General features: G+C 44.6%; 2 protein-coding genes across 6 annotated transcripts in view; both read left to right on the top strand.

Annotated features, from left to right (window-relative positions):
- The window catches only part of FKTN (fukutin), a 94,536-nt gene extending 90,252 nt beyond the window's left edge, over positions 1 to 4,284 (top strand). Inside the window, exon 11 of one of the 2 annotated variants that reach the window (XM_028493722.2) lies at positions 4,197 to 4,284. In XM_028493722.2, the coding sequence (XP_028349523.1) occupies positions 4,197 to 4,222 (26 nt within the window). In that variant the 3' untranslated portion in view covers positions 4,223 to 4,284. The remainder of the gene's footprint in view (positions 1 to 4,196) is intronic. The other variant, XM_028493718.1, reaches the window with a different exon arrangement.
- Positions 4,224 to 21,085, top strand: TAL2 (TAL bHLH transcription factor 2). 4 transcript variants are annotated; one of them, XM_007122645.4, is made up of 2 exons: positions 4,224 to 4,302; positions 18,005 to 21,085. In XM_007122645.4, exons 1-2 carry the CDS (start codon positions 4,271 to 4,273, stop codon positions 18,330 to 18,332), a joined length of 360 nt encoding a protein of 119 aa, XP_007122707.1. In that variant the 5' UTR covers positions 4,224 to 4,270; the 3' UTR covers positions 18,333 to 21,085. The 4 variants fall into 4 exon arrangements, with proteins under 4 accessions (XP_007122707.1, XP_028349529.1, XP_028349530.1 ...); XM_028493728.2 differs by lacking the exon at positions 4,224 to 4,302 and adding an exon at positions 12,167 to 12,319; XM_028493729.2 differs by lacking the exon at positions 4,224 to 4,302 and adding an exon at positions 12,345 to 12,463.
- Positions 21,086 to 22,423: the final 1,338 nt, after the last annotated feature.

Below are 22,423 nucleotides of genomic sequence, written 5' to 3'. Positions count from 1 at the left end.
GAAAGGGTGTGGAGAAAAGGGAACCCTCTTGCACTGTTGCAGGGAATGTATATTGATATAGCCACTATGGAGAACAGTATGGAGGTTCCTTAAAAAACTAAAAATAGAACTACCATACAACCCAGCAGTCCCACTTCTGGGAATATACCCTGAGAAAATTGAATTATTGAATTATGGTTTCATAATTCAAAAAGAGTCATGTACCACAATGTTCATTGCAGTTCTATTTACAATAGCCAGGACATGGAAGCAACCTAAGTGTCCATCAACAGATGAATGGATAAAGAAGATGTGGCACATATATACAATGGAATATTACTCAGCCATAAAAAGAAACGAAATTGAGTTATTTGTAGTGAGGTGGATGGACCTAGAGTCTGTCATACAGAGTGAAGTAAGTCAGAAAGTGAAAAACAAATACTGTGTGCTAACACATATATATGGAATCTAAAAACAAAAAATGGTCATGAAGAACCTAGGAGCAAGATGGGAATAAAGACACAGATGTAGTAGAGAATGGACTTGAGGATACGGGGAAGGGGAAGGGTAAGCTGGGACAAAGTGAGAGAGTGGCATGGACATATATACAGTACCAAACCTAAAATAGATACCTAGTGGGAAGCAGCCGCATAGCACAGGGAGATCAGCTTGGTGCTTTGTGACCACCTAGAGGGGTGGGATAGGGAGGGTGGGAGGGAGGGAGAAATGGGGACATATGTATATATATATAGCTGATTCACTTTTTTATAAAGCAGAAACTAACACACCATTGTAAAGTAATTATACTCCAATAAAATTGTTTAAAAAAACAACAAACAACATAACACTTAAAAGAATTGAATTTCAAAGACCAGGCTTAGGTAGGGGAACCAAAGATCCCACACTTTGTAGAAGGTGGCCTGAGGCTAGAAAAAGCTCCCGGAAGGCGGACAGGGAGAGGGACAGTGAAGTCCAGCGGATCTTAAGACTTAACGAGCAGAAAATTTGAATAAATGAAGAAAGGGAAGAAAGCATTCTTGAACAGAAGGAATCAGTACAGTCCCAGAATGGGCTTTATGGGACAGTGAAAAAGACCATCTGTCTATATATGGAGAAATAGTAAAAGATACAACTAGAAAGGTGGGCAAGGAGCAGACTGTGGGGGCAGTAAATATCCTGCTGTAAAGTATGGATGAGAGAAAATGGAGAAGTTTTATTTGAATCAGAGCATGATGCCTTCAATAAACACTTCTGACTAGATTACTACTCACAGCCACAGTGCTAAGGGCCGAGGTTCATTCATTGACTCAATTCATGAAGTTCTTTCAAGGGCGGAGTAGGGATTTGGGGAAATTTAGGTTCACACAGACTCATCCCCCAAACCCTGGGATCCCTACAGTTGCAGGACAGAGGACAGAGACTTAGCCAGGTGGTCGTAAGCCACTCAGGTGGCTCAGGTAAGGTCAATCCTAGGAATTCCCAGCCAGTGCCAGGCATGGACACAGGGAGTCCAGGGGCAGGAAGTGCTTGAGGCTGAGGGGCACTTGGTGTTGCTCTGGGAAGTGGGGCTCAAGATCAGTGCTGCCGGCCTCAGTAAAGCACGCTGGGACCAGGGTAGGGTCTTACCCAGGGGCCTTCAGGAATTAGAACAGGCATTTGAGGGCCAAGGCTCAGTTAGATGAATTGGGGCAGGAGAGTCGGTAGTGAGGTCCTAGGCTCTGGGGAAGTCAGAGTTAGGCCTGGGCACCACAGTGCAGGCAATGTGAGAGCTGTGCGGAAGAGGCTGGAGCTATTTCTACACCTGCTGCTTCAGTCAGAAGCCAGGACAGGATGGGCTGTCCCTGTGGGGACACCACAAGGCCTAGCTCTGGGATCTGGGGAACTGAAGCCAGGAAAGGAGATGGGCCCATAGAGGTGTTCAGTTCGGGGTCTTAACCTGGTCCTCATTTCCCTATTGTCTGTTCACCTCTGAAGACTCTGGTCTCCAAAGGGTGAAGAAGAGGTATTCTAGTTGTACTAGGAGCACAGCTTTGCTAACAACTGACATCACTCTCTCTACCCTACCTCCTATCCCCCCAGGAAAGCTTGGGTCCCCATCTGCTGGGATCATAGGGGTGGTGGATGGAGGGGAGCCAAGCACAGGTATATCTTGTTAAACAGTCAGCTACAGTGTAAATCTCAAAATCGGGTCTGAAACCTCAGCTGATAACCCACTTGTTTCAGACAATTTGCAAAGAAACCAAATCTCCACCAGCTAGAAGAGATGGATGTGCTCTTGGGTAGTGCAGAAGTATCTGTGTTATGAAAAGCAGAGGTGAGAACTGCGGTGAGAAGTCAAGGTTTCCTCTGAAGGTTTTTTATTGGTTAGATTTAAAATAACATCCTTTAATCTTCCTAAGATGCCCCAGGGGAGCCTCCTGAAAACATCTGCTGGATTTGAGGGGTCAGGGAGTGCCTCCCTCATCCCCTCAGTATATGTATTTGGTTTGGGATTTGTCAGTCTGGGAAGCTGAGGGCTCTGGGCAGCTCAGGCCTGGCAGATTTCCCCCACCTGCCTAAAACTCAGCCCAGGGAGACAGAGGACCCTCCCCAGCCCGATTCTGCACCTTCTCTCTCCAGCCCCTGGAGCTGTGGCCTTTATTTCAAGTCCTGGTCCCCCGGGGCTGCATGGGGAATGAGGACAGCTGATAAGTCTGACATTATTGACTTTATGGGGAGTATTCAATGAATTTACTTTCTGCAAGAAGGCTGCACTCTTATCTGCTGCCCACAGAGCATCTAAATCCTTATCTAGGGGACCCGTTGATGAATCATGTCTCTTATACAAAGAGCAGAGAACGTAAAGTGGAAAAGGGGAGTCGCACCCCACCCCTTTCTTTTCTCCGAACCTGGTTCTGCCCACCCTCACCACCCTTGCTTTCCCACTGCACTTCGGTTTATTGGCTGGAAATAGAAGCACTCACAGCTCCAGGCCTACAAAGTTGAGGCCAAGCCAGCCTGGTCTTGAGAGCGTCAGCAGCTGGGCACACCCAGGGCTGTGTGTCCCGCTAATTGGTAACTAAGGGAGGAAAAGCCCACTCACTTGAGGCAGTTACGTGTCCTAGTTTTTGCTGCGATGGTCAACATTTGCTCTGTACAGAAATACCCGCCTGGCCTCAACACCAGGTGTCTTGGTGGAGAAATGTGTGTGTGTGTGGTGGGGGGCAGTTACCAAGGGGTACTGGGTCTGGGGAGCTGGAGAGCAAAAATTAACTGGAAGAGACAGGCTGATGCTCAAGGGAAGCTTTTCTTTCCCCCCTCTCTGACATCTCCTTAATCCATCCAGCCCTGGGATGTTGGCTTCTATTAGTGGAAGGAAATAAATGCTTCTTAGTAGCACAGGACCCAAAGCAACTGGAAGGAGAGAGGTGAGAGCCAGGATACTGAGTGGGACAAATGAAAGAAAAATATCAAAGTACCCTTTGGAGGAAATTAGAGGCATGTGTTCATATTCCCCATCTAGTTTTTGGATAGAGTTTTCTGGTAATAAAATGATTATTTATTGAGCAAGTATGATTTTATTAGATGCCTGTTACCACCGTTTTAAAGCATTTACTCCTAGTCACTAACTTCATGTACGTTAGTGCACTGAGTCTTTACAATAATCTATGAAGTTGATATTATTTCCAGTTTACAGCTGAGAAAATTGAAACTGGGAGTAGTTAAGTAACCTGCCCAGGATGGCAGCTGGTGTCAGAGCAGGAATTCAAACACCAGTCTGCCTCCAAAGCCTAAGGAAAGGCGTCTCAGCTGCTATACAAAACTGCTTTCCATTTGGTATTTCTCAGTACCTTTTCCCACTTAGTCCACAGCATATCAATGAGTATTTATTACTCCCATTTTATAGAAAACAGGCTCAGAAGAGTAATTTTTTTTTTTTTTTGCAATTTGACTAGCTTTTTATTTCTTAAATAAGTGGCCAGTTTAATTGAGAAAGTTACAATGCAGCAGTGAGCCTCTAGACCAATTAACAAATTCCTCTACTTAAATGCAAACCAGTAGCCTCATCATTGTGCTTATCCCAGGCAAAGCACTGGGTTAGCAGACAGAAAAGAGGGGAGACAGGAAGAAAGGGCATCAACAGGGCAGATGAACAACAGCACAGGGAACCTTTGCAAATCTGATTCCGGATTGTGGTTGGATCACTCTCCCCACCTCCACCTTCTTTATTCAAACAGGGCTCCTTACACGTGGATCCAGTTGAGGACCATCCCTGAGATTCAACGTTCGTTCGCTACTTCTTAGATGGAGGATGTTTGGTAACAGGCTGTGGCAAGCTTCCAAGTAAGGATAACTTATTTACAGAGTAATATTGTTTCTCCTCCTTTGTCACTGAAAGTCACAGTGTGCTGCCGGGGGGAAAAGCCCAGTGGACAGCAGGTGTGCTTCCTCCTAAATCAGTATAATTTTTTTCCTTTGTTGTTCCTATCTGTGAGTGTGTCCAGGGCCACGAAACATGTGTGCCTCAGGGACTCTGGTCTAAAGATTTTAGCATCTTTACTTTTCTGTCATGACTAGGGAATGACCTCAGGGAAGTCCCGAAATGATGATGAAACAGCCAGATCTCTCTTTCCTTAGGAGAGAAGACCAAAGCTCTCATCCCTCCCAATGCTCGGGTAAAGATGTGGGCCACATAAGTGTATTTCTCCCTTCCACGCACCCTGTTTTCCCACATCACCCACTTTCATCATAGAGCATCTACTTGCTCTGTTATTTTTCATTCAGGGGAGGTTAGAGTAGGGGAGGTGGGAAGAGGAGGTGAGCTAATCAGTTTGCCCTGTGGGTCCTGTGAATGGAGTGACATTAACACCCATGAGAATTTATAGCCCCTGCTGGCTCTGAAAAGATGTTTGTGTAAAAATTGCAAGTAAAACAGTCAGCTGCATTTGAAGGCTTGTTTCTTTGGGCATACATTTTAGAATTTAGGTGAATACTCAATTTATTTGGGAGCTAAATTGTGGGGGAGTGATATTTTGTTTTGTCTAGGATAACACCTTGTTATGTAACTTTATAATGAAAATATATAATTTCTCATATTAAATGAGAAAATTGGGTGAAATGCCTAGTGTGACACCTAGTACTTAGTGCTACATAGTAGGGGTAGAGAATTCAGTGTGTGGCCCAGAGTTGGTGCTCGATGCCACCCCCTAGGTCAAGCCCTCATCCTCTCTCGTCTGTATTCCTGTCACAGCTTCCTAGTCTCCCCACATCATTTCTTGGCCCCCTCCATACAGCAGCCAGAATATTCTTCTCATCTCCTTAAAAAACAAATTAAGCAATCACCAGGAACTCCTTCCATGGCCTTAGAAGCATTCATTTCACAGAAACAAGCTATGTGACTTCTGACGGAAAGCAGGGCAAGCTGAAGGCAGCTGTTTGGAGAAATGAGTCAATGCTGTCTTGCATTCATTCATCAGAAGCAAGTAAACTAGAGTGAGACTTGCTTTAAAGAATTCAAAATGGAGATGGGGGCTCTTTTAAAAAACCAGAGGATTCAAAGGAATTTAAATTTCCCAAATAAAATGTCACAGAAAGATAAAACCTATGACCGAAAGTAACACCCGCATACTGACAAATTTAGTTGTAAAAGAATTGGCACAGTTTTATTTGGAAAATGCAAATTTAAAAACAGGAGTTGTAATATCACAAAACAAAATGGAATTCATGAGAAGAAGCAAGGCAAAGAGGATCATTTTATGTTGACACAGGGCACAATTCTCTTAAGTCAATAAAACTTCCAAGAGTCTTTATGTGCAAAATGCATTGTATCTCAAGATATAAAGATTTAAAGCAAACACTCTGGAAAAAACAAAAGGAAGGAACAGACACAAAACAGTAGAGGGAGATTTTCACATAACTCTCTCTAACAGATCAAATAGACCCAAACTCCCATGAATATAGAGGATCAATTTAATGGATGTATATAAAAAATTTTTTATTTTTCAAACAAAGGATATACCTCCTTTTCTATTACCTACGGATCATTTATAGAAGTTGATCATATGTTTTACCTAGAGAAACTCTTAATAAATATCCCAAAGCAAAAACAATATGGAGCATACCTTTGACTACACTGCAATAAAATTACAAGTTAATAGCACATGGTTACCAAAAAATACAATGATAAGGAAATTTTTTAAAAGTTTCAAAAAGAAAAATTAAAGTAACAGATGTTAGAGGCTAATGGCAAAGATACTGCAAATGGAAGTGAAGGATGACACCAAAGGTATATCAGAAGAAAATTCATAGCCTGAAATGCTTTTCTTATTAAACAAGAAAGAATGAAAATTAATAAACAATCTAAGAATGGGAGATGGAGAAAGAACAAAATAAACATAGGCAAATGAAAAAGCAGATTTAATAAAGATATGGTAGAAAGTGAAATAAGTCAGATAAAGACAAATACAGTATGATTTCACTCATCTGTGAAATATTAAACAAGCAAAAACTAAAACTTAGATGAAGAAAATGGAATAGTGGTTACCAGGGGGGAAGGGGAGGGGGCGAAATGGCTTAAAGGGGGTCAACTGTATGGTGACAGATGGAAACTAAACTTTCGGTGGTAAGCACGCTGTAGTGTATACAGAAGTTGAAATAGAATGTTGTACACAGGAAACTTATATAGTGTTATAAACCAGTTACCTCAATTAAAAAATATGAAACCTAGAAAGTCCAAAAAATAAAAAAATAAAAATAAAGATATAGTAGAAATTAATACATTAGAAAATCAGGAAAATGGTGAACCACAGAGGTAGTTTTTTAAGAGAAAAATAAAATGGACAAGCTCTGCAAAGCTAATAAAGGAGAGAGAAGTCCTAAACACATAACATGAGGAATGAGAAAGTTGATAATGTAAATACAGAGATATTTTTGAAAGCATTTGTTACTGACCAGGGTTCTTGGCCTTCCCCAATCAATGAAAATTGACTAGAGGCCAGAGAAGCAATTCAGGCAAGGCTTTATTGGGGCCCCTTTTGCAGCATCGGGGAGCGAGAACAAACCACAGGTTCCTTTGTTTGCTGGCTCCCTGAGGGGGCAGCGAGCTTGTTCCTTATATGGGGCGAAGGCCGGGGTATGTCCAGGGGCTGGGCCGGAGGGGTGGCTTAGGTGCTTTGCCCACCCCTTAGGTGGTGGGTTTTTTTTTTTTTTTTTAGTTTATTTTTTATTGGGGTATAGTTGTTTTACAATGTTGTGTTAGTTTCTACTGTACAGCAAAGTGGAGTTCCCTGTGCTATACAGCAGGTTCTCATTATTTATCTATTTTATACATATTAGTGTGCAGAGGGCATGAACAGTGCCCTGCTTTGGCCCCAGGCTCTTCAAAAGTGGCAGTTGGGCTTTTTGGTCTCTTTGTACCTTTTGTCCAGAATTTGTCCCAACTGCGCATGCACACAGTTATTTTTAGTCCCAGACAGTTTCTTTGTATTTTGCTGCTGGAGGAGAGGTGTGCCCAGGTGCAAGCATTGCAGCACTGCAGCAAAGGGGCCCAGGTCTCAGCCTGTCTCACTTTGAATAACTGTATATAACACTTTTTTAATGAATGTGAAAATGTCAAAGTTCATATGTCAGAGTACCAAAATTGACTTGCAAGGTAGCACACTTGAAGGAACAAAATCTATCTAGGATTTACTAGTAAATTTTATTAACTATCAAGAACCAGCTAATTCATGTGATGAATAAATTGATGGAAGCTTAACAATAGATGGGTGGAAGTGGGGCTGAATGTATGACTGGGTAAATGGAGAAATAGATGGATGCTTTGGGGCCTGGATATGCAGATTTGGGGATTGGGAAGGGGGTTGAGAATGAGCGGGGAAGAAGGGAGTTTTAAGACTGGATGGAGGGCTTCCCTGGTGGCGCAGTGGTTGGGAGTCTGCCTGCCGATTCAGGGGACGTGGGTTCGTGCCCCGGTCCGGGAAGATCCCACACGCCGCGGAGCGGCTGGGCCCGTGAGCCATGGCCGCTGAGTCTGCGCATCTGGAGCCTGTGCTCCGCAACCTGGAAGACCGCGACAGTGAGAGACCCGCGCACCGCGATTAACAGTAGCCCCCGCTCGCCGCAACTAGAGAAAGTCCTCGCACAGAAACGAAGACCCAACACACCCAAAAATAAATAAATTAATTAATTAAAAAAAAAAAAAAGAATAAGGAAAATTAAGCTTTTTTGACTATGCGTAAGTATATCTTTTTGAATAAGGTGTTTTGACGCCTTTCTCACTGATGATGCATGTTCCTTTTACAAAATACAGAAAGCAAAGAGAATGAGAGACTGGATGGAGCTGACGCTTGACCTCCAGCCAAAATGACTTTGGTCCACAGCCACCTGGGCTCACAGGAGTCCCTTCTGAAAACCTCAGGTTCGTCTTTTCTGAAGCTAACAGCCCCAGAACACAGGACTAGAGATCCAGCATTCACAGGCTAATCCAGACAGATCAATTAAGACAGCAGAACCAGAGAGGCTGACAATGCCCCAGCCCTCCTAGGGACCTGCTCTTCTCTCCGCAACCCTCTTGTCCCTCCCCAGGAACCCGCAGGTGCAGTCTCTCCAGGGGGCGGTGAGAGCCATGAATAGTAAGGGTTTTAGCTCAAGCACACAGAGGCGTTTAGCTGCCCAAACCTAATCCCCCAATAATCGGATTATGTAAATTCCTACTTCAACCCCTTCCCCTGCAAGACCTAGCCCCTAAACTCTCCACACTGGGAGACCAGGATGGGAGAGGGCCCATCACGCTGAAGCATCACTGCTAGTGGAATGCTGCACCAAGACGGTTTCCCCCGTTTTAAAAATTATAAAACCAACAATAACATGGAAGAAACTTCAGAGAAGAAAACAGATGTCGACCCTGGTTGCACTGTGCCAACACATGTGCTCCCTTCTCCACAGCCCTCATCTTTCCCCTCATCCGTCTCTCAGTCCTCGTCCACTTGTACACAGATCCTGTTTGACACTTACTGTTGCTTATCTTAGCTTCACACATTTCCAGTCTTGCTTCCTAGTTGCTACACTTCTTTTTTACAACTGTAGAACGTGCCATTAAGAATATATTACCACGCAGGCTTTTGGCTGAGAGAAAGGGTAATGTAGGTTCTTGGTTTAAATTCCAACATGCCCTCTATCAGGATTGAGGTACAACAGGTAGGGTGGGAGACCTGGGCACCATGAGGCACCATGAGGCAGCAGTTCCCCTCAGTGGCACACAGAGACACACGGCAGAAAGGACAAATCAGGGCTGCTCACTGCAAATATTAGAGTATGTTCCCAAAGGCCCCTTTGGTGCCTATGCATAATTGACCCATTCATTCTGTCCAACCCACCCTCTAATCCATCCACTGACTGCCACCAGAATGAGGCTCGTAACTGTAAATCAAAACATATCACTCCCATGTTCAAGGCACACAGTTGCCTTCATATGGACCGCCCTCTCCTCCTACACACGATAGGAACGTATGTAGTTCCTATCCAGCATTTCCCACTTTTGCACCCAGGTGCTCGGGGACGCTGCCTTGGAGTCTGTGCTTTAGATGCACCTGCTCTGGTCCTCCTCCAGTGCCCACCAGGTGCCCATTTCCCACATTCTAGACCACAGCCAGGGTATCAGGGATCCCTGAATTTATACCACACTCTGTATATCCAGAACCCCTGCATTTCTGCTCAAATGGCCCTGAGTCTATTTTCAGAACCTTCACAGGGCTCTTCCTTAGGCCCGTGTGGGCTGGGATTCCACATCATATACACAAGACCCTTCACAGAGAAGGGGGTGGGGAAAAAAATGGGAATGGGGATGGGTCGGGAGTCTCCATGTGTACCCTGTCCTGAGCGCCACATATGTCAGAGGCAGCCCTGCCTCAAGGCCTAGTTTAAATGGCATCCCTCCCACGAGCAACTGCTGATCCTCCAGCTAGAATCTTTGCCTCCTTAACTCCAATTTCATACTCTCGGGCACTCAGGACTGTCTATCTTGTATTTAGTCATTTTTGTCATGTCCGCTTCCTCCCAAAGACTGTGAACTCCTTAAAGGATACAGAATTTTCTTCACTTTCCTGCCTTCTGAGGACTAGCAGTTTGTTCAACAACTTTTTAATTTATAGTAACTGTATGCATTTTTTTTTGAGGAGGGGGACAAACAACCCCCAAATCTCAGTGGCTTACAACAGCAAAGATTTATTCCTCACTCATGTGACGTGAAGGCTGTGGTTGGCTCTGGGTTTGCTTTATGGCTTCCAGGCTGAGAGAGCAACCCCAAACATTACTTTCTCATGACTAACCCCAACCAGCAATCACTCTTTTTTTTTTAGACATCTTTATTAGAGTATAATTGCTTTACAATGTTGTATTAGTTTCTGCTGTATAACAAAGTGAATCAGCTATATGTATACATATATCCCCATATCCCCTCCCTCTTGCATCTCCCTCCCTCCCACCCTCCCTATCCCACCCCTCTAGGTGGTCACAAAGCACTGAGCTGATCTCCCTGTGCTATGCGGATGTGGATGCGGATGCTTCCCACTAGCTATCTATTTTACATTTGGCTTTTAGAGCTTCTGTTCCATCACCGCCATGTCAAGTTTGCTCACATTCCATTGGCTGATGCAAGTCACATGGCCAAGCCTGGAAGGAAGTGAGGAATTGCTCTCCCTTCACCTACAGGGAGGCACTGCCAGTCACATGACAATGGGAGGGGCTATATAACCCTTTCACAAGGAAGGGAGCCAGTAGTTGTAACAATAATACAATTTACCACAGTAAAATTTATAGTAGTCTGACTGTGTACTAGGTACAGTGCTAAATTTTACAGATGAGGAAATTGAGGTAGGGAGAAGTTACATGATTTACCTAGGGTCACATAAATGGGTACATCAGGGATTTCAACCTGGGTAATGCAAATCCAGAGTCCTTTGCTCTTATCCACTAAGCTTTAATGCATTTGTGAATTTATTGTGCCAAATCCTATGCTGGTACCTTCAGAGAGTGTGATGCCTAGAATTTTATTACTTACCCATTCATTTATCAACCAGCATTTGAAGAATGCCTGTTCACTGGGTTTGAGGAGGAGACAGACAAGATAAATGGGTAAAATATTACTAAATGGGGGTGAGTGCTAAGGAAAAGAATAAAGCAGGGCAGAAGGATGGAGAGTCCTGTGTGTGTGAACATGCAATTTTAGATATTGTGGTCAGAGAATCCTCGTTGAGAAGGTGACATTTGAGCAAAGACCTGAAGAATGTCAGCTCCTTGAGGGCAGAATTTGTGTCTGTTTTGTTTAAAGTTGTATCCCCAGTGCCTATAACAGGCACTGGCCCATAGCAGACACTCAATAATAATTTCTGAATGAATGAAAGGTGAGGGAAGGAACTATTTGGATAACTTGGGGGGGAAGAGTGTTTCAGGCAGTAGAAACAGACAGTGCAAAGGCCCTGAGGCAGGAGGGTGCCTGGAGTGTTCCAGAGCTGAGTACACCCTGGGGAGAGAAGGAACGCAGGGCGTCAGGTAAAATCTGGGAGCCATTGTTAAGACTTCAGCTTAACTCTGAGTGAAATGGGGAGCCAGGGGAAGGCTTTGAGTGAGAAGTGACAGGAGCCTGACTTGGGTTTTCATAGGATCATTCTGGGTGATGTTGGAGAATGGACGGAAAGAGGAAAGTACAGAATCAGGAAGACCAATGAGGAGGCCCTGAAATACCAGGTCCCCGGGGCACTCTGGAAGCTGGGATGAATAAATCTGGGGATCTGTCCAGTGCAGTGATTGTTAAATTTCTTTGTGCATCTTCATCTGCTGGGATACTTAGTAAAAACGCAGATTTCGGACCCCATCCCCAGAAAACCTGATCTGGTGGTCTGGGTTGTGGGTATTGACATCTGCCTCCCCTCACCCATGATTCTGAAGCAAGTGGTTCTTGAACTACAGTCGGAGACTTACTGGGCCTTAAATGATTGACATCTGATGAGTTAACCACGTGGCATGGACTTTCTGAGGTTTGTAGACGTGGAAGAGGGTGGGTAGGTCATACGCCCGGCTTTGCCGTGGCCGGGTAGGTGGCAGGACCCCTCCCGTCCCCAAGCCTTACGCAAAGCAGGGTTCTCCTTCCGCCTCTGCTCCGTTTCTAGAACACAGGGAGGCTGGTCCCGGGAAGCGGGCGCGCGGTGGGGGGAGGGGGGAGGGAGGGACCTGCGGAGTCCGGGTCAGAAAGTGGCCCCGTGGGTCCCCGAGACAAAGGGCGGTGTCCTATAAAGGCGGTAGCGGAGGCGCGGCGCCCAGCCGAGGGCGACAACTACGGCGCGGGCTCCTGGATCTTGGAGAGGAGGTGCGTGGACTCCGAGAGGGACGTGGGCACTGCCGGGGCTTGTGAGCCAGCCGGGCTCCGGCGCAGCTCCCCGAGTCCGAGCCGCACTCGCTGCGGAGGGCAGGGGTGTGGAGTTGACTTGGTGGCAGCCACCAAGGCGACTCGGTGAGAGAACCTGGGGGCTTTTCGCGGAGCAGGGGCGGTGGTGCGGCTCCGGGGGAGCCTGGCGGGTCCTCTAGCGCGTGTTGGCGGGGCTGCTGCGCCTTGGTGTCCGATGCCTGGGCACCCCTGGATGTGTCTCCGAGGGCCGCTTAGGCAGCTTCTGCGGCGGGATGAGCGACTCCTGGACACCTGGCAGGTGCGAAACTTTAGCCGAGATGCTTTCCCGGACGCCTGAACTTCGTCGCAAGGCAGGCGCTGCCGGCGAAGGGGAGCAAAAGTTATACAAAGAAAAAGGGAAAAGCCGGGAATGAAGCGGTCAAGGGCAGCAGGTTGGGCGGGGTGGGCGGCGAGGCGCGGGTGTTGAGCGCGTTTTGGAACAGTTGGCGCTCCCAGTGCGCCGGGAGCGCACCCAAAGACCCGCATTCATAGCAAATGTACTTATTTAGAAGAGTTGTCTAGTGAGAAAAGTAATTGCATAATAGTATGTATTCTGATTTTTAAAGGATACGTATATTTCATATAAAAGATATATATATGTGTATATGTATATATATATATATATATATATATATACATATACACATATATTATATATACACACACCAAACTGGCTACTGCTGGGGAATAAGTTTGAATAGGTAGATGGATAAGGATGGTCTTTTATTTTTTGCTTTATCACTTGTGTACTGCTTGAATTTTTTTTTCTTAAGTTATCATGTGTTATTTCTATAGTAACTTCAAAAGGCAAAGCTGTGCCTAGTGTTGGAGGTTAGGCACCTTCCCCTAACGCAATTGTATAAAGCACCCTTCACCGCCCTCTTTCTGGACAGTGTTTCTGCTTACTTTTAAAAGAAAGATGAAAGAGACAAATACACAGGACCAAAGGCCAGAAAGAGATATTTAAAGTTTTATGAAAAAAGAGCAGTGTGAGTCTGAATGCCTGGGACAGGCCACCATAGGAATGTTAGCTGTACTTCTGTGCTGCAACCTTTCTAGTTGACCTGGGCTCTGTGTCCAGGAAACACCCATACAAAAAAGCAGCAACTTTTCTGGGGGCATAATTGTTCTTTTCTCCAGTAACCTGTTACCTTCTGTGGTGACAGTGTAAGTAGAAGTTTGTGCACACCTATATTCCTATTCAGTTTACTGTGACATTCCTCCTATCCAGACATTCTTAGCCTGGGGCCCATGACACATACCCACTCGGGTGTGTGGATAGAATTCAGGCATTCTATATATTTAGGTGGGAAAAAATTACATCTTTATGTCTACTGACCTTTAGTTTAAATTTAGCATTTCCTTTATTTATGAATGTGAGTAATAAACTACTTTGGCACTAGTAGTGCTGATGACTCTGTCACCAATAAAAATCATACTTTCAACTCATGTTACAGATGTTGCAGATCTTCTGAAAAAATCATTTAAACATCACTACTTAGAAATGATGGTAACAAATCTATTTAATGTGTTAAGAGTGAAGCACAGGTATTACTGTCTTGCTTTTTAGAATTATTTTAATACCTATGAAGTATAATTGGTTATTTTATGTGTCTATTTTAATTCATACATTTAAAACTCTTATTCTGAGACGGGAACCAAAAGCTTTTTCCTTTATGTATTTGAAATCATTTTTTCTGAGATGAAATCCGTCCCTAGGCTTCCCCAGACTGCCAAAAAGGTCCATGGCACAAAAAAGGTTATGGACCCTGACTCAGCAGGAGTCAGTGGTGACATAGATGCATAAATACTCAGGCTTGGGACACAGGCTCTGCCACACAGGGATGCGTGACTTGGGACAAAAAAACTTCACGCCTGTTTCAACATCTGTCAGATGTTCTCTGATTCTGTGGCATCTGGGGTACTTTTTAAGTTCGTAAATTACTCTGAATCAAGATTAGCAGCCGTCAGTCCTTGCAACAGGAAAAACACTAAATGCCATTTTCCTTTGATTTAATAAGTCCTTAGCAATTTTCCAGTGACCTCTACTTTGAGTTTTTCCAGCTTGTTAAATCACTGATTTCTATTTCCTCCTGTGGAGAAGGAGAGTAACACACTTGAGGATAAGTCAACAAGTAATTATTAAGCACGTCCTAGGATGGCAAGGCTGCGTTTCAGAAGCCTTCTCTTCTCCCCATTTCCTCTGTCTGCTTCTCACAATAGGATGGAGCCCTCTCAGAAGAACACCAGTTAGTTTATCCTGCCTAATCTTTTCTTCCCAGCTTGAAAAAGACCCCCCATGGGACTAGTGAATGAGCCAAAGCCTCTTTTGACAAGAGAAGCTTAAAAGTGACTTTGCTTCCACAGTCCTGGCTGCAAAGCAACCAGCCTTGGTGTGAGCAAAACTGAATAGTTTTTTTAAATCCCCTTGATTTAGGTTCAAACTTCCATATTTTAGGTATAGCTGGCTACAGGTCTGACAAAGCTCATATTTTCATTGTAGATCCAAAGGCTAGGTTATTTAGAAATAACTTAGGTAGATAAAAGGCAAGGGCAGGGCATTGTGGCATTTCAGCATAGAAAGAGAGGCCTTGGGGATCACCCCGTTCAGTTTGGAAGCCCCCTAGAATGCCTGAGTTCGGTGCTGTTTCTCTGCTCCTACAGCCCCTGTGCTTCCCTCTGTGTGTCACAGGGCAGTGGGTTCCTCAGTGTCCAGCAGTGAGCACAGCGTCTGGCACGTAGAGTCAGTAAGTGTTGATAGTAAAGCTTCGAGTGCATGTGACTGTCTTGGATCATGGGTCCAACTAGGAGTGTCTCCACAGAGAGAGGAAATAGACTTAAGTGGCTGATGGAGGGAGCCTGAGGCCAGCCGGTGAACTTGAGCCACCATGATTCTGCTCACCACTGGCTTCTCAGCACAGCACTGGCCTCTCCAACCCAGGCAGAAGCAGGAAAGGCAACAAAAACCTGCATGGGGAAATGTCCTGGCGGGCATATATCCTTGTAGCTTATTTTATACATAATAGTTTGTACTTCTTAATCCCCTAGATACTGCTTCCTTCTCAAACATAGTTTTGCTAGGTCTCAGAACTCCTGTTTGGAGAGTAGAGCAGTGTTCTCGGCATTGGGTACACGCGGAGATCACACAGGGGTGTGCTGCTGGGATCTCACTTCAAGAAAAAACTTGTAGTTCAGCTGCAGGGAGTGCAGTTAGCTGACAGCCTTCAGTGGCAGTGCCCTCAGGATGGGGCCTCCGTTCTTCCGGCAGCCCCCAGCCTATGAGTGAGCGTGGCAGCGCTGCCAGGATCTGGTGACTTCTGCCCAGTGGGGTCTCCTCTACAGTCACTCTTTGCCCTAGAGCTCCCTGTTGGGTTGACTGCCATTTTTCCAGGTCTGCATCACAGCCCACCCTTTTGTGCCATATGTGCCGATTTTTAACCCTCCAGCTCCTTCCTGCAACATGGGCTGTTAACACAAACAACAGGTGTGAAAAGAAACTGGCACTTTGAGAGGCACCTACCAAGTGCCTGACATTCTACATGGCGCTTTTTATAACTTTTCTCAGATATTCGGGATGTTTACCTACAAACTCATATCCTCAGGAAAGCCCAAATAAAACTAGGAGATTGGGATTGACATATATACACTAATATGTATAAAATAGATAACTAGTAAGGACCTGCTGTATAAAAACATAAATAAAATAAAATTCAAAAATTCAAAAAAAGAAATAGAAAAAAGGTAGAACTTAGGGAAAAGTTCAGTGGCGTTGACCCAATCATTTTGGTCTTGACATGGTTCTTTTACACCTTTCTCTAGTCATCAAGTGTAGCTCTGGACTTGGCCCTTGGTGTGTGGGACCTTCTGCTGTGATTTTTAAGTGCTTATGTATGTGCCTCCTCCTCCACCAGACCATCCAATAAGCTCCTTGAGCACCAGCACCCAGTCCAACCGTGTCCACAAACCCATGGAACAGAACAGGTCTACAGGAAGGGTTAAAATAAAGCAACAAAGGCAGCAAAAGCCAAGAGATTACAGTAGGCTTGGTTATAGGAAAACAAGATATCACCCCCACAGGAATATTCAGTACCTCACAAGTCATTTTTATTTATAAACATATTTATTATTTTGTTGTATTTATTCCCCAACACTTTTATAGCCATTACTATGTGTCAGGCACTGTTATAGTGATTTACAAATATTAACTTATTTAATTCTCCTAATAGCCTTTGTCTTCCACCACTGGCTGTGGGCATGGGAGGCTCTGGGATGGCCTGGAAGCCTTTATAGGAATGAAAAGGAGGATTTGATCTGCTCTTTAAAGAATGTGTAGAAATAGGCAAGAAGACAGCGAGGAGGGAATTCAAGGGACAGAAGATGGCATGCGTGAAGGTGTGGAGTTAGGAATATTTACTACTCTTTGGGGGCACAGGAAGGGGCCCTCTGCCCAGGTTGCTGAGACTGGAGCAGGCAGCAAACTGATAGCCATGAACCAAGAGCACCACACGTTGGGTGCTGGGCTGTGGCTCGTTTGCTGATGCGTCATAAAGGTTCCCATTAACGTAGGTTAATCCAAGCCACCTGAACAAAGGGGCCCATGCCTCTAAAAGTTAAAAAGGGCACAATAAATAATTGGCAATATGCCATAATAATCACCTCTCCCAGGGTTGGAAAGGTCATCCAAATTCAACCTTGGAGAGCCTGGGTATCTTCCGCAGCATCCACGCCAAATCGTCACCCCCACCTGCCCCGTTTCTTCTTTTGTCACACGCGCAACAGCCCCACTTCTGCTCCTCACGCAGCCAGCCGGATTTCAAGGCTCTTCATCACCCTGTTCATCCTCCTCTACATGTGGTCCAGTCTAGATATTTTAGCTCTTACACAGCGGGCCCAATCCTGCAGATGAGGTCGGCCGGCTAAGAGGAGAGTTGTGCTATCACCTTCTTCACTCCAAATAATGAAACCTAGGATCTCAGCAACAACCCCCACCCGCCCGTTTGTTTGTTTTTTTTTGCGGTACGCGGGCCTCTCACTGCTGTGGCCTCTCCCGTTGCAGAGCACAGGCTCCAGACGCGCAGGCTCAGCGGCCACGGCTCACGGGCCCAGCCGCTCCGCGGCATGTGGGATCCTCCCGGACCGGGGCGCGAACCCGTGTCTCCTGCATCGGCAGGCGGACTCTCAACCACTGCGCCACCAGGGAAGCCCAGCACCCCCCTTTTTAAAGAATCTATATTCAACTCTCTATTAGCAAATAGATGTTTTATTCACACACGTACTCAATCCTACACTGTGCCTGATTCTGAACAATTAGGAAGAGTTCGTTATAAAAGTAGTAATAGGGATATTAGGATAAAACCACCTTTTAACTGGAGGCTTCAAAACACCCAGGGAGAGAAACGCTGAAGGAAGGTGTTCTTATCCTGCCCTTTCTTCTGCCATGTTTTCTTCCCTTGTCAAAGGAAGATTCAAAGCACCTGGAAATGAGGCAGCGCATTTCCTAAGATCTGGGTGGAGATTAACATCTCAAGTTCCTGGCAGGACATGTGCTACCCAGCAGGCCTCTGACAAGGTATTGGCCCTCAGGTCCCTTTCTCTTTCTCGTCTCAGGAGCTCCAACATGACCAGAAAGATCTTCACAAACACCAGGGAGCGGTGGAGGCAGCAGAACGTCAACAGTGCTTTTGCCAAGCTGAGGAAGCTTATCCCCACTCACCCTCCCGACAAGAAGCTGAGCAAAAACGAAACGCTTCGCCTGGCGATGAGGTACATCAACTTCCTGGTGAAGGTCTTGGGGGAGCAAAGCCTACAGCAAACGGGAGTGGCTGCTCCGGGAAGTATTCTGGGCCTCTTCCCCCAAGGACCCCACCTGCCGGACAGGACTCTCCTTGGTGATTACCAGGTTCCATCATCCGGCCCAAGCCACCACATTCCGTAGTGGGGCTCTGGCTGTCGTCACCCCAGGCAGCACTGGTTCAGAAGTAACTAGCTGTCGACAGCCTTTTGCATGTTCCAGAGTCAACCTGATGAATAATTTATGAGGCATGAATTTAAGCTTCATAGGAGGTGGCTCAGGGTCGGCTTCAGGATGCTGAAAGGAGACCATGAGGAACGTGGCTTGGGCATCTGTCACCCCCTACCCCCAGGGCTTCAGTCAGATCAGCCTGTCTCTGTCTATGTTATAAATCTGGGTTCTGCATAAGATGTTGTTTGAAAAAAAAAAAAGACCCTTAGGTTAAAAACTGGTTTGAAAATCACTGTTTTACTCAGTATGTTTTCAGTTATAAGAAAGTTTTCTCAAAATGGATCTCAGATGGATGAGTAGAAAATGCTTCCCTTCGAACATATTTTAAAGTTTGTTTTGAAAAATGAGGCATATTTGATCAAGGGTGAACAACGTAAGACAAATGAAAAGATAGCCCTTGCAGAAACCAACCTGGAGACTTGCAGGAACATCTGTGAAGAAAAGAGCCTCCTGACATGTGAGGACCACAGGAAGGCAGCAGATACCTGTGGAAGAGCTCTGCATCCTTTATCTCTATGGACGTGTGAGGTGTCACTTGCGTAGGGCTGTGTATGTATATGTTATCTCTAAAGCCAAATGGTGGATTATACCTGTGAGAGGAAAGGACTTGATAATTTACGAGAGTTCATAGTTTTCTTATGAAAAACAGCTAGCTAAAATAGGTTTTCTAACCCCTTAGTTTCACATGTCAGGTATCAAAACTTTTAATTTAGCCTGAGTTTCTGCTGACTTAAGACCTGTAAAATTCAAATATAATGATGAAAATCTAAATATTACCATTTAACAGCTCGTTCAACAGAGAGCTTAACAAAAGATTTAGAGTAGACAATAGGGATGTTAATACCAGACTCTAATGAATTAATGAACATGTGATTTGTTTTCCCTGCTATGGAGCATTAGCTCAATCTTACGCTGGGAGAGGTGGTACCCACAAATGAGTGAAACAGCGTGGATCTGGCAGAACTCGCCACCATGTGCCACCCTGATGATGCTTAGATTCAAAAATGAATCCCATAGTTGAGCCCAGAATACAAATAATGTCATTTGATTGTCTCTGGGACATTTTATTTCCCCAAAGTTCTTGGTGGTACATTGGTTTCAAAACCTTCTGAACTACAGGTAGGAAATAGATGGATTTGAGATTATGTATACACAATAGAGGAATTTAAATTTTCTGCCACTCTAGAAAGAAGGTATTTGATTTATGAAACGCTGAAATGAGCCTCTTTGGTTTGGTGATTAGAAGAAATCTGGATGAGGCACCCTCAAAATCTCATTCTCCCAAAACAGCAACGTCATAATGTCTTTAAACTCTACACAGCGTTGACACTTGTAGAACAACACATATATCAGAAACAGTGCATTTTCCGTGTAGGTCCTTTCTTTAAACTGCATTCAGTAAATGTCCCCACAGACCCAGAATAGTCCTGGGAAACACATAAGCACAGAGCCCAGGGGATTTTCCCCGAATTTGCATTTCTTTCTCATGAGCTTATGTGGACTTAAATTTGTCCCCAAACTACCAGGTGATAGTACATCTCAAAGCTTTGATGACAGTTTGTCAATTGAGTAATATTGCTTATTCTCTCATCTGGCATTAACTCAAAGTAACACTTTTGACAGCATTTTTATATTAGCCTCATGTTGCTGAGGAAGGCAGAGAAGACCTCTTTGCCTGAACACGGGATTTTACTGCTCTTCTCAGAATGAGTGCATTTCTCTGCTGCTGGGGCCATGTCTGTTGTGCACAGAGGGCCTTTCCACTGAAAAGTAACCGAGTACCACCAAGAAGTCGTGAGGAGATTGAGTATCATTAAACTAAATGAGGGAACAGTTATTTAAAGAAACCCTATAGGAAATTCCTATGATAAATGAATAAACATTTAAAATATTACTTAATGTAATTCATCTCTTAAATGATTTCTTTTGCAAGTTGGATTTTGGCGTATCAAGTTGTGTTAGGTTAAAGTGGCTGTCAAAAGGAATTGTAGTTATATGGACCAAAACCTTGCCAAGGTATCTGTGAGACTGGAAGCTAATTCTAAAATCACTCCACAGCCTTCCTTGGTGTCCTGTACTTACGGCTTGGTGACTGCAGTAGTAAGAATTTATGCTTCAAATGAATTCTAGTTCACTGATGGTACATCTCTTTATGGACCATTTGAACCCAAAAGAAAACTTTAGACAGATTATATCATTTATGCTACTCTGTTACTTGAAAACAAGTGTTTGTTCCGCTATGGGCACCACTGGAGACTTCCGGAAGCCAAGTATAAACAGGCCCATTTATTTATACAGATCATTAGATTGGCTAATTCTACTCCTCCTTTTACAGAGGAGAAAACAGTCCGGAGGGTTTTGAAGTAACTTTCCAGATGTCACATGGACAGTTAGTGCAGCCCAAGACATAGTGTGAGATCTTCTGAGCCAGCGCGTCCAGCCTTTCTACAGCCCTGTTCAGCCACTAAGGATTTTAGGATTGAAAATGGCCAAGCACCTCATTATTAGGCTCATCTCTTTCCAATAGTGTTCAGTGATCTTCATATGCCTTTTAATTGAAATTGAATTATTGTGCTTTATAGAATGTGATTAGAGGTACCAACCAAAGATTTTATTTGGTGATGTGTTTTGTGAGTTTGTAATCATTGATTCTAAATTGCTATTTAACTATTAATTTATTGAAAATAAATTATTTAAGAAAAGAAATTGTTTTTTTTTTTTAGAAAGTATTTCACAAATTTACTAAGCACATCCACCCATTCTGTCCATCCCTTGAACCCCACTCCCCCTGTTATCTTGAGTCTAAAAAAAAAAATCTAGGGCTTCCCTGGTGGTGCAGTGGTTAAGAATCTGCCTGCCAATGCAAGGGACACAGGTTCGAGCCTTGGCCCTGGAAGATCCCACATGCCACGGAGCAATTAAGCCCGTGTGCCACAACTACTGAGCCTGAGCTCTAGAGCCCGCAAACCACAACTGCTGAAGCCCATGCACCGCAACAAGAGAAGCCACCACAGTGAGAAGCCTGTGCACTGCAACAGAGAGTAGCCCCCGCTCACCGCAACTAGAGAAAGCCCACGCACAGCAACGAAGGCCCAACACAGCCAAAAATAAATAATTAATTAATTAATTAAAAAAAAAAAATCTAGCATCCCCTAATCAGTCCCTCCCTTCACTTCATCTTTCACACAGCTTCCTAACTGTCCTTCTCAAATCACAGCTATGGTCAGGTCGTCCCCTGCTATCAAACCTTTAGTGTCTTGTCCACCAGACTGAGACAGATGCCATACCCCAGCAAACCAAGCCCTCTGCGCCCGCAAACCACAACTGCTGAAGCCCATGCACCGCAACAAGAGAAGCCACCACAGTGAGAAGCCTGTGCACTGCAACAGAGAGTAGCCCCCGCTCACCGCAACTAGAGAAAGCCCACGCACAGCAACGAAGGCCCAACACAGCCAAAAATAAATAATTAATTAATTAATTAAAAAAAAAAAATCTAGCATCCCCTAATCAGTCCCTCCCTTCACTTCATCTTTCACACAGCTTCCTAACTGTCCTTCTCAAATCACAGCTATGGTCAGGTCGTCCCCTGCTATCAAACCTTTAGTGTCTTGTCCACCAGACTGAGACAGATGCCATACCCCAGCAAACCAAGCCCTCTGCAGCCTGGCTCAATGTACTATTCCCTTTACCTTCCACAATTGCCTAAATATTTTATACATGCTAATGAAACCACTTCACTTGGTGGTCCAACAGGCCAAACTCTAATACCTCTGACTGTACTCTTGTGAGTCCATCTGCTTGCACTAAATTCCACTTGCTAAAATCCTTCATGACTGATCTTAAATACCACTCCTTCAGGAAGTTTGACTCATCTTAAACACCACCTTACATGAAGTCCTCCTAGATTTCCACCACTCAGTCTAATTTCTCCTTTTGTAGAATCCTCTTATATGCTTCAAGACTCTTACTTCCTCTCCCCTGTGTTATATACATCTTGTGCATAT

The sequence above is a fragment of the Physeter macrocephalus genome, chromosome 9, assembly GCF_002837175.3.
Source record: "Physeter macrocephalus isolate SW-GA chromosome 9, ASM283717v5, whole genome shotgun sequence".
NCBI classification, from domain to species: Eukaryota; Metazoa; Chordata; class Mammalia; order Artiodactyla; family Physeteridae; genus Physeter; species Physeter macrocephalus.
Note: the sequence above shows the minus strand (reverse complement) of the source record. Positions and strands in the feature narration are given on the sequence as shown.

Coding starts and splice junctions, on each gene's coding strand:
- TAL2 (XM_007122645.4), top strand. CDS start 4,271: ATGTTTGGTAACAGGCTGTGGCAAGCTTCCAA. Junction 4,303..18,004: donor AGGCTGTGGCAAGCTTCCAA/GTAAGGATAACT, acceptor TTCTCGTCTCAG/GAGCTCCAACATGACCAGAA.